At 29.7% G+C, this 13,932-nt stretch overlaps 3 protein-coding genes across 5 annotated transcripts; 2 read left to right on the top strand and 1 right to left on the bottom strand.

The window, feature by feature from the left end:
• Nucleotides 1-825: 825 nt before the first annotated feature.
• Nucleotides 826-4,186, top strand: LOC135143525 (uncharacterized). Its single transcript, XM_064075406.1, has 12 exons — nucleotides 826-847; nucleotides 897-958; nucleotides 1,016-1,073; nucleotides 1,206-1,264; nucleotides 1,375-1,424; nucleotides 1,862-1,908; nucleotides 2,103-2,198; nucleotides 2,336-2,405; nucleotides 2,518-2,577; nucleotides 2,701-2,804; nucleotides 3,762-3,827; nucleotides 4,044-4,186. Exons 5-12 carry the CDS (start codon nucleotides 1,396-1,398, stop codon nucleotides 4,184-4,186), a joined length of 615 nt encoding a protein of 204 aa, XP_063931476.1. The 5' UTR covers nucleotides 826-847; nucleotides 897-958; nucleotides 1,016-1,073; nucleotides 1,206-1,264; nucleotides 1,375-1,395.
• A 400-nt stretch (nucleotides 4,187-4,586) lies between these two features.
• LOC135143524 (uncharacterized) lies at nucleotides 4,587-9,116 on the top strand. The gene is made up of 14 exons (XM_064075405.1): nucleotides 4,587-4,670; nucleotides 5,042-5,138; nucleotides 5,284-5,397; nucleotides 5,534-5,575; nucleotides 5,885-5,937; nucleotides 6,381-6,449; nucleotides 6,617-6,665; nucleotides 6,867-6,905; nucleotides 8,161-8,255; nucleotides 8,313-8,373; nucleotides 8,427-8,467; nucleotides 8,554-8,739; nucleotides 8,855-8,920; nucleotides 9,003-9,116. The coding sequence occupies exons 1-14, from the start codon at nucleotides 4,587-4,589 to the stop codon at nucleotides 9,114-9,116; spliced, it is 1,110 nt and encodes a 369-aa protein (XP_063931475.1).
• Nucleotides 9,117-10,084: 968 nt separating this feature from the next.
• On the bottom strand, nucleotides 10,085-13,288 carry LOC135143519 (uncharacterized). Of its 3 annotated transcripts, XM_064075398.1 has the most exons (11): nucleotides 13,093-13,288; nucleotides 12,358-12,447; nucleotides 12,188-12,263; nucleotides 11,334-11,489; nucleotides 11,125-11,245; nucleotides 10,942-10,980; nucleotides 10,739-10,793; nucleotides 10,643-10,679; nucleotides 10,528-10,593; nucleotides 10,314-10,381; nucleotides 10,085-10,257 (listed from the first exon to the last, which is right to left on the bottom strand). In XM_064075398.1, the coding sequence occupies exons 1-11, from the start codon at nucleotides 13,166-13,168 to the stop codon at nucleotides 10,085-10,087; spliced, it is 957 nt and encodes a 318-aa protein (XP_063931468.1). In that variant the 5' UTR covers nucleotides 13,169-13,288. The 3 variants fall into 3 exon arrangements, with proteins under 3 accessions (XP_063931468.1, XP_063931470.1, XP_063931469.1); XM_064075400.1 differs by lacking the exons at nucleotides 12,188-12,263; nucleotides 12,358-12,447; nucleotides 13,093-13,288 and adding an exon at nucleotides 11,967-12,032 and having other exon boundaries at nucleotides 11,334-11,461; XM_064075399.1 differs by lacking the exons at nucleotides 12,188-12,263; nucleotides 12,358-12,447; nucleotides 13,093-13,288 and adding an exon at nucleotides 11,967-12,010.
• Between the last annotated feature and the right edge of the window lie 644 nt (nucleotides 13,289-13,932).

The following is a 13,932-nucleotide window of genomic DNA, read 5'->3' as shown; positions in this document are numbered from 1 at the left end:
ATCTTTAATGTTAAAAAATATGACTGGAGACGAAAACTTTGCCTAAGTCAACATACATCTTTAATTGGAAAACTATATTTCATATGCAACCATCGATCCACCGATAATATAGAACATTTATTGAATACAGTTGCTCTTTAAAAGAAACTGCTAAAGCTAAGAGCTCATGTATATTAGTTTTGTGCAATGAATCTTTCCTCCGCCCTAGAAAAAAAGGAACGCCAGGGACTCGAACCAGGCCCCAACCCGCGTGAGCCGCACTAAACACTCAGCCGGCTACGCGTTCCTCGCTCCGAGGATGTGAGCTTTATACTTGATGACCTCTTACTTTTAAATGCAAATGAAGCCAAAGGCTAATAAAAAAAAACACGAATTGTTCTATCTTCAAAATTCGAATGCGAAAAGAAACTAAAAAGGTTGGAAGGAAAACTCCGTTTGCTACTCACCAAAATTAAAAAAGTTAAAAAAGAAAGAAGAAAAAACCTTGAAACCTTACTTAAAACTTTTACGTTTAATTCTGAGGCAGATTTATTTTTTGAAAAGGATAACCGTGAAAAGCCAAAAAAAAAAGTAGAACATAATAAGAAAGATATTTTAACGGCCTTTCAACGTGATGACATCGGCCCTCTTGCTGATAAGTTAAACAAACAAGGTTTTTTTAAGAGAAAGAAAAACTTCGAGATTAACTCTTTACTAAATGAAAAGCCGTATAAAAGAAAAAAAGCATGTAAAAAATTATTGACTATTCGAAAAAAAAGAAAGTTTTATAGTAATAATCCAAACAAAAGTAAAAAGGGAGAAGTGAAGGAAACAGTTAACGTAGTTGGCAATAAAGCATTCAGGAAAGGTATTGTCGTATTGTTGTACAAAATCATATAATAATAAGTTTTAAATAGGCGATACTAAGGTTCAAAAAAGAGTAATAGGAGTTAAATCTAAGTGCTCCCAACTGACTGAGGTAGGCTTGTTACCTTTATTCTCATTTTTCTCTTAGCATAATATACTAACTTTTAAGGAGGGTGTAGCCAAAAATTCCTCTCAACTCCACAGTTTTAAGCGCCCCAGAAAAAAAGGTTGTATCTCTAAGGAATTAAAGGAAATAGGTTATAAACAATTTAAAAGATTGTATTTATTAGTTTTTTGCCTAACTATATCTTTTCTACTTGTGCCATAATATTTCTAAAACTATTACCGTTGCTATATAGGAACTAAAGGAGTTGACGAGGAAAAAAGTAATTTCGATTCAATCGGTCCAGTTTATAAAGTCCTTCCCTATATACGTTTTTATTCTTTTCGTTTACTCTATTATTTTTGTCGTATTGTTTATTTCTTGTTTTTATCTTGGTTTTTTTTTTATAAATCTTTTTGTTTTAGTGCCCTTTTTCAGAGTGTGTTATGAACGGAGAACACAATTTACTTCGGAGGTTATTATCTAAAGTCTTTTAAAGTCAGCTTTACTATGTGGGTCACTTTCAGTTGCTTCTCTTTTGTTGTAATTAATACTCAGCTTCCTACATAAATAGTTGTAGGGTTTGCTTTAAGACCTTTTTTGTTATACTATTTTATAAAAATGGTGTAATAGTTTGAAAGATTGTTTTAACGGAGTGCCTTTAGGATAAATTAGACATTGAAACTACGTGATGGAAATAATTAGCTCACTTTGACTTAAAAAAATATTTTTTTTCCACACAAAAAGAACGTTGTTGAGTAAGTATTATTAGATTACAAGAAAAAATTTTTTATTTGAAACTCTATAAAATATTTATATTTATTTATTACTATATAATAAACTAATAGTAATTTTTTATAGTCTAACCTTTTTACGCTGCTTATGCTTTTCTGAATTTTATATATATTATAGACACATTAGAGCGCATAAACAGAAAGGAGAGGACAATATGTTTACTTGTATGTTATTAATATTATTCTTATCATTATTAAAAAAAATACTGTAGCGGAAATTATTTTTTATTTATAATAATTAAAATAAAGTCGTAGAGTCTTGTCCTTTTTCCTTAAAAGTTATGAACTTATCATAACTGATTATTTTTTCCTTATTTTCCCTTTAGAAGGGTATAGCATATATCTTTTATTTTTATGAGGCGAAATATGTGAAAGTGGTGGTGCAGTAACGAGAAAATGGAAGAACATCCAAAGTTTTGTTAGCCATGTGTTACAGAAGCATGTGCTTGCCAATCGTAATTTACATAACGTGCTTTTTGATAAAAATAAAAAAAACCATTGAAAACTGTAAATATATATATTATGATAATTTATTATAACTAAAGAGCATATAAGCTTGATATTTTTATGTAAGTAAGTAAATATTTAATAGAAGTTGTGAAAGGAACTTTCACAAGAAGCCGATTTAAAGGACCCTCTTTTCTTGTCCCTTTATTAAACAGGTTTTCTTTATCTTTATTAATTAAAAATTGGGGAATATGAAAACTTTATATAGAGTCAAAATTTAGGTGTTATATTATTTTTTTGTTTGCTTACTTTTATACTTTTAACAAGGCCTGAACACTTTTTTGAATGGCCAGAGAGTGTTATAAATTACGATGTTTTAAACAATTGGTATCATGTTATTTGTGTATTTCTATGAAAACTATAAAAAGAGAATAATAAATATTATTACACTGTTACTCGTCTTATTATTTACTTGTGTAATACCAACTTTCTGCGTTTTTCATATGCTAGCGCTGCTTTAGAGTGTCTTCGCCAAAGTTCGCCAAAGTTTTGTTTTTCTAACGCTGATGAAATCCATCGATTACCTTCATTAAAAAGCAAATTTTTTGGTGAAGGTTTCTTTTTAAACTCTAGTGTATTTTTTTAAAGTTATTTGTACTTCAAATTTTTTTTATCCTGTTTATATTATTTATACATTAAATTAAGTTATTTTAAAGCTTTTCGACTATTCTTTTTTCTTTTTATTTGCTTATTAACTCTTTAAGTTTATTTTACACCGGTTACTGTTATTATTCAGCTTCCATTAAGTAAAGTTATTATTGTCTTTTTATTATTTTATTTGAGGTAAATATTTTGGCCACTTTCTCCCCTCTATTTACTTTCTGACTTTTGGCAGTTATAAATTCTGTGAACTAATTGGCAGGATCTTGTTAATTAGCATCGCCGTATTATTGCTTTAAAAATATCTATTTATTTTTATATAATAAAACTTTTAATATAAGAATTATAAAATTTTATTGTTTTTGATTATTATAAAATATATAGCATGTAAACTTTTTTTTAGCTATTGATTTTTTAATTCTTATTTTTAGGTGTTTTTTTTAATATTTATAAATAACTAAACTTATTTTTTTAAAATTTAATCTAAAATCGCTTTTTTGATTTTTTGAATATACCTGTGAAAAAGGATTGCATCTTTTCCTACGTTAATTATTTTTTGTCTAATTGTCTTATAACCTGCATGTATTTTTCTTTATAATTATAATATAAGACTTTGCGTTCTTAAAGTGCCTTTGTGCGTTTATTATTGCAAAAAAAAGTAGAGTTCCTTATATACTTTACCTTCTATTTATACATTGGCTATGAAAAAAAAAATTCTTGTTTATCATGCGTGGCTATTCTCATAAACTTGTTGAGGTTTTTATTAAAACTTTATTGAAATTCCTGCGAAACCCAAACTTATTTTATAATTAATAAATAACCCGCTTTTTTAGCAAATAAAGTTTTCACGCACCACCCCAACTATTGGGGGAGAAATTTTTTTCTTATAAATTTGTTTTCTTTCGTTATAGAACAGGGAATAGTTTTGGAAACAGGAGGTCCTGTTTGGTGCATGGAGTGGGTGCCCAACATCCCCGGTATGCTACACTTTATTTTTTTTTTTAATGCAACGCTTTACTTATATAGCAAATTTGGCGCTTTACGCCCTTTTTTTTAAGTATAGCTATTACCTAAATCGACTCTTATTTAAAGCAATGAATGGTTTAATGATTACATTACTGGAGTATTAAATTATAAGCGCCGTGAACTCGTTACAATCCTTTTTTTTAATTAGTTACATTATTATAATACAGTTGGAGAAAAGCAATATTTGACCATTGCAGCACGCACGGAAGAATGTTCCCGACTTTCTAATGCTAAAAATATATATAAATGTGCTTTGATTCAGTTATGGGAATGCGACTTCTCTGCTATAAGGTTGCCTATTTTTTCCTAATGTTTGTACTTCCAATATACACATCAATATTAATCTAGTAATAATAGTGTTATCAAGCAAACTTTCATATACTGTAACTCTAACATATTAGGCATTTCCTTCTTAAATACTACTGAAAACATCATATCTATATAGTTTGAGGAGGTTTATAATATTTCATTACTTCTATTTAATTCTTATGAAAAAAATTATTAGAGAAAAGTAAAAGTGTATATATACTAGAAACCAAACAAGAACCACTAGAAATGCAAGTAATATTAAAAAAAATTATTAAAAAGAAATATTTTAAATTTTATTTAATATTTTATCACGACTAAAATATTTATAATATATTTATTAAATTTGAACTATTTATATATTATTACATATTTACTTTTATTAAAGAAGAAATGCTATTGTTATGCGACTTGGCCTCGTGACTTATAACGGACTGATCTCTTGTATGAATTGGTGCCCCGGAAGTTTTAATAGACAATTGAAGAGAGTATAATAATAATAATAAATACATGCGAAACGCGCCATCATTTTAGTACAACTGTTTTTGACTTTTTGCGATTATCAACATCATATTGGTTTTTTTTATTAAGTTTATTAACTTAGCAGAAAACCTTTTTTTTAGTTTTGCTACTATTTTTTTTTATCTATTTACTAAACAACTTGTTCACTGCTATCTACTAAAATATTCGCAATGATATTATTGGCGCCAAGCGCAGTTTAGTAACTTTGGAGGGAAAATAAGCACTTATTTTGATGTCTGTACCTTTTACTTATACCCTATTTATAACAAGGAATCTTTGTTTTAATGAATATTGCTTTTCTCTATAAACGAGCAGAGTTTATTGGTTTTTTTAACAGCTAGGCATCCTCGCGGTATGTTTTTCTAGCCCGGTGCTTTGTTTATACCATGTTCCCCATCCTGATCGTTTAAACTCGGCAAACTTGACTTTGACATGTACTTTTTAATGAATCAGCATAATGTAGTAGATCGTGTACGACTTTACAATAGAATGAAGAAATTATTTTACGCGCATAAATTTATCATTAGTGTTTCGGCCACCCCCCAAGTGTTGGATTAATATTCTCTTTCTTTAATGCAGTTCTCTCTTTGCCGCCTCTTCGCGTGTATAACATTCATGAAGGCGCCTATTGCAGTTCACTTGCCTGGAAGTCAGTTCCAACTTTCATAAATATTGCAGTGGGAACGGATAACGGTATTAATTCCTTTCAATACAATATGTAATTTAAATATTATACACTCTATAATCATTGTTTTTATTAACCTTAAATTTCTTAAGACAACGTTTTGATGATATTAGTAATTACCGTAAACATAAACATAATAACTAGGGATAATCACTATTTTTGATGTGTCTATGGAGGACACAGACGGTACTTATATTTAACATTTTTTAACGCTATATTTATTGGCTGTCGCGTTACTTTACTTCTTATACAATATTTTTGTGTATTTCTTGAACATGTTTTACATTTACTTAGTATACTTCAATGGTATTTTTATTCCTTTTACAACCGCTTAAAATGGTAATATTGCCATTATAGCAATGCATTTAGTGAGTTTGCTGGCTTTCTATTTTATGTATTCCTGCGTCTCTTATAACAGTAATTTAATTGAAAGGTGAAAATAACTATGATACTTACTACGTATTAGCGAAGCGGTAATAACATGCTTTACTGTAGGCAACAACGCTGTTTTTATGAGGTGGTACGCTCATGAAGGCCCTGTCACCTGCGTAAGTACTGTTATCATTTTTAATAATTTTCATATTTATCCTAAAAAGCGTTGTAATACAGACTTAAATAAACCTTTTAAGTTTGTACGGCCACATTTAGCTTTGCTCATTGGATATTTTAGTATTATGTGTCTTTTCACTGGTTTTTCTTGGTGCTCAATAAGCTTATAAGACCTTCTATCCTTTTTTCCTAGAAAGAAAGCACATGCAGCGTTTAACTATTTTCATGTGGTTCGATAGCGATTAATCTACGGTATTCCGAATATAAAAGGATGAACTGCGATAGGTGCGTAGTCGGGCGTTTAATAGGTCGACAAGGAGGAGTAGCCGCTTTTAAAGTTTCTTACGCCGCTCACTTTTTCATTTCATTATAACATTTAACGTTGTGCTTTAATTTTGAACCTCCATTTTTTAAAGTAATCAATTATGCTATGATTTTTCAGCTTTGCTATTGCGAAATGACTGAACACTTACTCTTGAGTGCTGGGGTCGACGGTAGTTTGCTCGTATGGGTAGCGCTGTTTACATAGAAATTATTTTCTTTTCTTTGTTGCTTTGAGCGAATGTCTTTTTACTGGATCGTTTTCTTTGTTACTTCTCTAGCGAACCATTTTTACTTTTTTAGTATAAAACGTATTACTTGAGTAATTTCCAAATATTTACTATCTTTATTTTTTAGGATGTGCGTGACGTCTCTTTTCCTCTTTTCCGTCATGACTTTGGAAATGGTTTATATTTTCGAGTTTACTTGAGTAAACATTCAAAAAAGTGAATAAGATAGCCCTTAAAAATAGTTTACGTATTATTATATTTTTATGAAATTTTAGAGTATTTATTTGTACATTAAATCACTCATTCAGATGCTGATTAATTGTTATATAACTAACAATATATATAATATGTATAAAATTTTGTTTAATTTTTCATAGCGCAAATATACGACTGCATTTGGTCCAAAAATATCAAAGGTTATTATTTATAAAAATATTTTTTTAAAAAAAATAGTGCTTAACATATGTGTACATGTCTTTTTAAATTTGTTGTAACTGCTCCGGCAAGTATTGTAATTCAAATATTTATATAAGTAAAAAAAAAAAATTACTGGTAAAATTTACGGTATATATACGGCGGAACATTGCAGGATTGCTATGCTCTTTTTTAAAGTAGTTTTATGAACGTTTTGTTAAAGGTTGTTTACTTTAAAAAATGTTATGTTCTGCGCCTTTTTAGCCGAATTCGTAGCTAGTTCAAAAATTAGGTGCATTCAATTGGTTATCGAAAGTAAAAGTCCTTGTTTTAAACAACCTTTGATAATAATTCTCTTAAGATTAAGAATTCTAACATCCTTTAAGGAAAATTTATGTTTGTTAATAGCAATCTGTTGTTATTAATATTTCTAGTAAAACCAATAAGGAAGTTTTTTAAAGAAATTATCAATCCGACCATAGTTCGTCTTGTCAATAGAATTGTCATGCTTATTTTTAAAAAAAATTAGTATTTATAAAGTAATGAGGAAGAACTAAGGAGCTTTATTAAACTTTGATATACTAATGTTATATCGGGTGCAAGATACATATATGAAATAGTTAGTTGGCTTTGAAGTCACACAGCGCTAACCTTAAAGGCTCTCAATAATTGATAAGCCACTTTCAATACACTTGCTGTTTGTATGTAGTTAACTGAGGAGGTGGTGGCAACCTTTAACGATAACAATATATAAAACGCGTCAATATGGGTGGGGGAGAGACCCTAAACTATATATATTCCATTATACTTAGCCCATAGTAAGAAAACTTACGGCATGCCAGCCGTTCTCCTTGCCGAACTTTTCGAGTTTTGTGTCACTTTTTATCAGAATAGATATGCATGGTTCTCTCACCTTGAAGAAATCGTAGTTTCATTAGGCTATTACCAGTAAAAGGCTCTTACTAATTATAAAGGCGCCACTTTTATATTGTACTAACTTTTCTAGTTGTACCTTGTAAGATTCTCGTAAAACTTTTGGTTTTTAACCCGAAGAGTATGTTATTAGTTTTAGTCAACTCATAAAATTTACCCTCGCACCTCAAACAGTTTTATCACGTAATTCGTAGAAATTATTAGTAAAAAAAACGTTTATAATATTTGGTTAAGAAGGGTCGCTCTGCATAACTATAAAAATTATTGTGGTTTTTGTAATATTAAACAATTTATGAATCACTATATCACTGCAATCGTTTATAGGGCCTTTATGCTCGCTCTCCGATGGAAGAGTCCTTTTTATTAGCCTCTTATTAAAAAAAGCATTAAAAATCGTAGAAGGAAAGGAAGTACTGAGAGTAATATATAGTCGTATATCCGCACACTTCCCTTCTTTTTATTACTTACGTTTTTAGGGCATTAGCTTCCCGCCCCTCCTTAAAACGGAACCTTTCGTTATTCTTTGTTGTTCAGAAGGTTTTCTTGGGCTGAATATGTTACAACATTTAGTTATTTCACATTATATTTAGGCGGGGAACTATTTATGACGTATATTCGTTCCAGAAATATAGTAATTATATATATTCTATGTATAAGCTTAATGGATAAACACTAATAGTAAATTGCGTATTGTTATTAATAACTTTAAATTTCTAGCCCTTCCCCTATTGTTCAAGTACAACTGCCTACTTGAGTAACAACTCAAATTCGCCTCAAAACTGCGAGTCTCAAGAAAAATTATGGCCAGGAGTTAAAACTTTATTATCCAATTCTTGGCGTGCTACGGACATCTTGTACATATTCTCTGATTGGTCGGAACCCTACGTTAACCAGCCAAAAGTGGTAAAAAGAGAACTCCGTCTTTTTTTCTAATACTTATTCAAGTAACTTAATCAACTGTACACCCTTTAACTTTCAATTCTGTGGGTCTTAATGTTTTTTCTTTATAACTCTTAAGAAAAAGCACATGCGAGAGCAACAAGAACCACAAGCAATCCCGCCTGTTTTCGTGGCACTTCACAAAGTATAATATTTATATTATTGTTAATAAGGCTATTGTCAACGTTTCTATTTTTATAAATACTCATTATGACTATATTAATAAGGTGAAATACTGTCCGAGTATGACGGACAAAAGCTGGTTTGCATACGGCGGATGGAATGGATTGGTTAGACTTCGAAACATCACTTCTATAAGTCGGCAATTTAAAATTATTTAAAAAAAGTTCGTATATATTTTTTGAAGCCCATATTTACTATATAAAAAGTTTATTTCTTCTTTTCCTTTATAAAAATTTCTTTGTGCTTAAACAGCATTGGCCCCCCGCCCCTTTTAATACTAAATTATTTCCCTTTCCTGATACTACTGTTTTAGAGAGTTGCTATAATGTATGCACCTTACAATTCCGGTTAATAAAAAATTTTGTTAAAACCCCTTTAGAGGACATTTATATAGGAAAAAATTATACGCAAAATGTGTTTGGCTATATAAGAAAGAGGCATTATTATAACTATACGTATACCAATAGCCTTTTATAGTTGTCAGTTGTTTCTCATAAGGCTGTGGTATCCTGTTAACTTGGTTTCCACCTTTAATAATAAAGTATTCTGGGTCTTAACATTATCAATAGAAATTATGAACCCTAAATGTAGCCCTACTCCTGGCCCTTCGATTGACCGAAATCTTTTTTAAAGATCAATAACTACTCAACTACACACTCGGCATGATTAACTTAATGCGCTTCGATGTGTTAGCCTCTAATGCAGTGAAATCCAAAGTACTCACTTTACGGCTATATGGTTGTTGCAAGTAAACCATAGAAGAGCCATCATTATTTTCGTAATCTCTTTTTACTCCATATTCAAACAGCCGTCTCTTCTACACTACCCCCTGGGATACTGTTTCCATGAGCTTATCATCGTCGTTTATCGCTAGTCTTCTTGTATATTAGTATTCTAAACAACTACTTGTTGTACTCTTATATTTCAAGAAAACCTCTAATAAATGCGCGACCTGTAAAAAGTGGAATTTGACTCGTTAAAAATTTATCTAATTAATAATTTTGAACCAATCATCTTTTAGATCCCCCACACTCGCCTCTAAAATTACATACACTCCGAATATAAACTATAGCTTATTATTTTAAAAAAAAAAAATTCGTCGAAATAAACGTTACAGAAATAGTAATCATAATTTTAAGCTTTTTAAGCTGGGATTGGACGCTGAGCTCCACATGTCCGCGTCTTCCTCAAGCGAGCCGAAGGAGCTTCTGGAAAGGGATGCAAAGGTGCGCTCGGCCTCTTCAAGCTCTTCTCGAATTAATGGCACCGCGGCGGCCGCCTCCAGACATGTAAGAGCATCTGCAGGAAAGAAAATATTAATGAATAAAGAGAGTATATGTGTACATTAGTATTACCTCGCCGGAGTTGTTCCATTTTTTCTTTGAGTTCCTTTTTAGCAGATGGTAAAAGCTTTACCGAATACCTTTAAAAGAAAAATTGTTAGTTGTAAAATAGTTCTTTTTAAACGTTATTAAAAAAAGTAATCCCACAGAAAACAATATTTAGATTTAATTATAACTTTCTAACAGGAGCTATTAACAAAACTTCATATATACAACAAATTTTAACTTGTAGATATTTTCCTTCCTGTATTTTTCATAAAAAATATCTTTATAATGCAGTATGTTTTCTTTCCTGTTAAATATTTGAGTAACTTTAGAGTATTTTTATATAATGGAAAGACCCGATAATCTTTTCTACTATGTTTTCCGCAAAAGTTTCTGCACATGTGTGTTACATTAGTTGAAAAATAAATTTAGGGGAGGGAATATTAATAAACCTTCGTTGTATATAACAAACTGAGCATTTTCGTCTTGGAAAACAATAACAGGACTCTGTATGAGACGGTAAATAAAAGAAAGTGAATAATTAAATAACTTACTATACACTCTAATAAAGCAAGATACATAAATAAAACTTTAACTAAAAATATTCAGCTACCATTATAAGATATTTTTTTTACAATATATATATATAACTTACCAAAGGAACTTGAAAAATAGTTGCGCCGGACTGAATTAACTAATATACAATTGAGGAAGAGAATGAAAAAAACTTTATTATTAATAGTCTAAATCAATGCTTTTATTTTCTTTTTATAATAGTTTATATTCCTCAATTATATTTCCTTTATATTGAGTAAAAAAAGTTTTAATAAAGTAAAACCTCCTCATAAATCGCGTTGGCTTTCGAATAAAGAGTTTCCCCTTCCAAGGCACCAGAACTGTAGAAAAGCGGTATAATATAGACTGAGGCCGCCAATATACTAATTTCTGCCAGAATAGTCCTGAATAAAGTTGTAAATATTAATAATATCAAGATTAATAGATAAAGAGTTTAAAATAATGGTAGTAGAGATATTTAATATAATTTACTTTTCCAGGGGTTCTGAAAGCTCTATTATATAAAAACAATAGTGAATACGGGAACATATGTCGGTATTAATATACTGCTCTTCAAAAAAGGCAGTGAACTGGTTTTGCATGTCCAACTGAAAACGTTCCTGTATATTTTCTATTATTTTAGTAAGCCTGACAAATAAAGGATAAGTTATTCAATGTTTCAGGAAAATCTTGAAAATAGCGGTTGGTTGTTTTCAAAGTTTTTAAAGATATTTAACAAAGTTTAGTTTTCCTACTATTTATATACTTAAGTGTTAACATGAAAGTTAAAACCAGAGGCCTTAATAATATTAATTTCAATAAATCTTAAAAGGATTCCTTTAAAAACTTTAAAAATAAAGTAGAATTTCTATAATTAGTTACTTTAAATTATTTAAACTATTTATAAAGTAAGGCTGCGATAACTTGTAACTTTTTATTTTTCAAATGTAGTAGTGTTATTTTTTGTGCTTTCCAAAAATATATAAATGTGTATTTATAGAACATTTATAATAATCTACTCTACATTTCACAATCTTGCCTCTTTCTGTATTAGAAACACTCGTACTTAATATGCGCTTTGGTTAAAAATTTCTTATTTTATTTTTTAAATAAAACATCTCGAACCTAGTAACAGAAAAGTCCTTTTATTGTAAGAAACTTTTGGTTAGTAATGTTACTGCACATTATTTTATAATCTCATAAGGTGTTATTTCGCTGTGATAACTTTACAATTGTTTGAATAAATTGTTAAGCTCTGGGTCCTCTATATTACTCAAATTAACAAATATATTTTTTTATTATTCACTGTTAAATATTTAATTTCATAATATAATAATATATATAACCCGTTTTCATCAGGAAAAGAATGACCAATAATGGAAAGTAAGATTGAATGACGACTTGTAATAATTGTCACTTTTTCTTAATAATAATAAGCGATAATAATATTATGTTTAAAAGATAAAAAGCAATATTCAAATGGCTTAAATGACTAAAAAGTGCAAGAGCTACTAACTTTGAGGCTCTTGGGGATCATTATAATCAAGAGCGAATGAGGATTCCGCGAAAAAGGAAGAAAATTTACTAACAAGCTCTTCCTTGGGACCTGTAAATTAATAAAGCTTATTTAAAAATAAGTATAGGTTCATATATAGAAATTACTAATTAACAACTACTACTTAAAGAACATATAACAAATGTTTCAAATTTTTATATCGTATAGTTTATAATTTATTTTAAGGCATATGCTTATCTTTACTGTGTAATGTATTTTTAGTTATATACGATTAACTTTCTTTTTAACTTTTTATAAAATGCTTAAGTATACTCAGATAGCCTCATTCTATCTTGAGGCGATTTCTGTTACAATATAAAATAATCCCAAACTTAATTCTTTGATAAACGCTTAGAGAAAAAAGTTTTGTAGTTTACAACTTAGAGAATTATAAATCAGGCTAAAATATAAATATGAGGAATTAAAAGCGCAACAGAAAGTTGTTCTAAAGTTTGGTACTTAAAAAACGCCATTTTATGTTTACGCAAGATTAAATTTTGAATTATAGTTATGATAACAGTAACAATAAGGAACGCAGCCCTTTAACAAATTATTATTCAAGTTTACCAAGAAACGTGTACTGTTAAATGCTAACCTACTGACAGAGGGTACTATTCCGTATTATTCCTTTTAAAATTTTAAACTACGCCAACAATTTAAAAACAAAAAAAGCTGTAGCGATAAGCACTGCTGGACCAAAAGTAAGATTTGCAAGAGTTACTCCAACTGGCATGCCCGTTATCAGGAAGTTCACAGTATCTTCTACCCCCATCTTCCTCCTTCATGTCAGCTTTCTTCAGAATTTGTGACTTTGCTCAGAGTATGATTTTAAAAAATATATATTCTTTAACAAACGTATAAACTTGATCGTTGAGTCTACGAACCTTCATTACAAGCGACCTAAGTGAGGTTAAGTTTATCCATTAAGCTTGGTACGCTGGAGTAGTAACTACGAATACTATCAGGGCCCAACTGCATAATTGAACCAGCGAACAGGTAAAGAGTTTTAAGTTACTTACGTTTGTTTCTACCAGTTTTCTTGTGTATAACCCCCAATTTTTTTTAAATTTTTATTAAGCGTAATCGTTTTTTTTAAAAAAATACTCATTTTTAACTACTACTAAAACGAGAGAGGTACAAGTGGGCACCCATTAAGTTATAAGGTATTTTTTATATATAATAAGGAGTTAAGCTAGAAAATTTTTGGTTACTTTTAAATTTAAATAATTTTTATGGCGTTTAAATTAACTTAAAATATATACAATTCAAAGGATACCATATAATCACACTTACTATCAGCTAAAAATACGCTTTTGATTGGTATAGAAGCTACAAAAGGGTTCCAAATAGAAATTTAGTGTATAATGGCACTGACGTTAACTAGAGGCGCTATAAAACAAACTCTTCCCAATTTAAAGTAAAGTTTTTTCCAATGGAAGGAAGCCTATTTAAGCTATTGAGTATATGCGAAGCCCTTTGAATAAGATTGGATATTCAATTAAAAGTTGCTAACGGTAATAACTGTTAAAGTCTTAA

Source organism: Zophobas morio, unplaced genomic scaffold (assembly GCF_036711695.1).
Source record: "Zophobas morio isolate AGI-343-1 ecotype UQ-CSIRO unplaced genomic scaffold, CSIRO_AGI_Zmor_V1 ptg000063l, whole genome shotgun sequence".
Classification (NCBI taxonomy): Eukaryota; Metazoa; Arthropoda; class Insecta; order Coleoptera; family Tenebrionidae; genus Zophobas; species Zophobas morio.
This window is presented reverse-complemented; position numbering and strand designations above follow the sequence as displayed.

Excerpts from the sequence above, each read along its gene's own strand:
- LOC135143525 (XM_064075406.1), top strand. The coding sequence starts at position 1,396 with ATGAACGGAGAACACAATTTACTTCGGAG. Across the intron at positions 1,425-1,861 it reads GAACACAATTTACTTCGGAG|ACACATTAGAGCGCATAAAC; the intron begins GTTATTATCTAA and ends TATATATTATAG. Across the intron at positions 2,578-2,700 it reads TACGATGTTTTAAACAATTG|CGCTGCTTTAGAGTGTCTTC; the intron begins GTATCATGTTAT and ends TTCATATGCTAG.
- LOC135143524 (XM_064075405.1), top strand. The coding sequence starts at position 4,587 with ATGCGACTTGGCCTCGTGACTTATAACGGACTGATCTCTTGTATGAAT. Across the intron at positions 8,374-8,426 it reads TATTCTTTGTTGTTCAGAAG|GCGGGGAACTATTTATGACG; the intron begins GTTTTCTTGGGC and ends CATTATATTTAG. Across the intron at positions 8,468-8,553 it reads ATATTCGTTCCAGAAATATA|CCCTTCCCCTATTGTTCAAG; the intron begins GTAATTATATAT and ends TTAAATTTCTAG.
- LOC135143519 (XM_064075398.1), bottom strand. The coding sequence starts at position 13,168 with ATGGGGGTAGAAGATACTGTGAACTTCCTGATAACGGGCATGCCAGTT. Across the intron at positions 10,981-11,124 it reads CCAACGCGATTTATGAGGAG|TTAATTCAGTCCGGCGCAAC; the intron begins GTTTTACTTTAT and ends ATTGTATATTAG. Across the intron at positions 10,382-10,527 it reads AGGAAGGAAAATATCTACAA|GTATTCGGTAAAGCTTTTAC; the intron begins GTTAAAATTTGT and ends TTTCTTTTAAAG.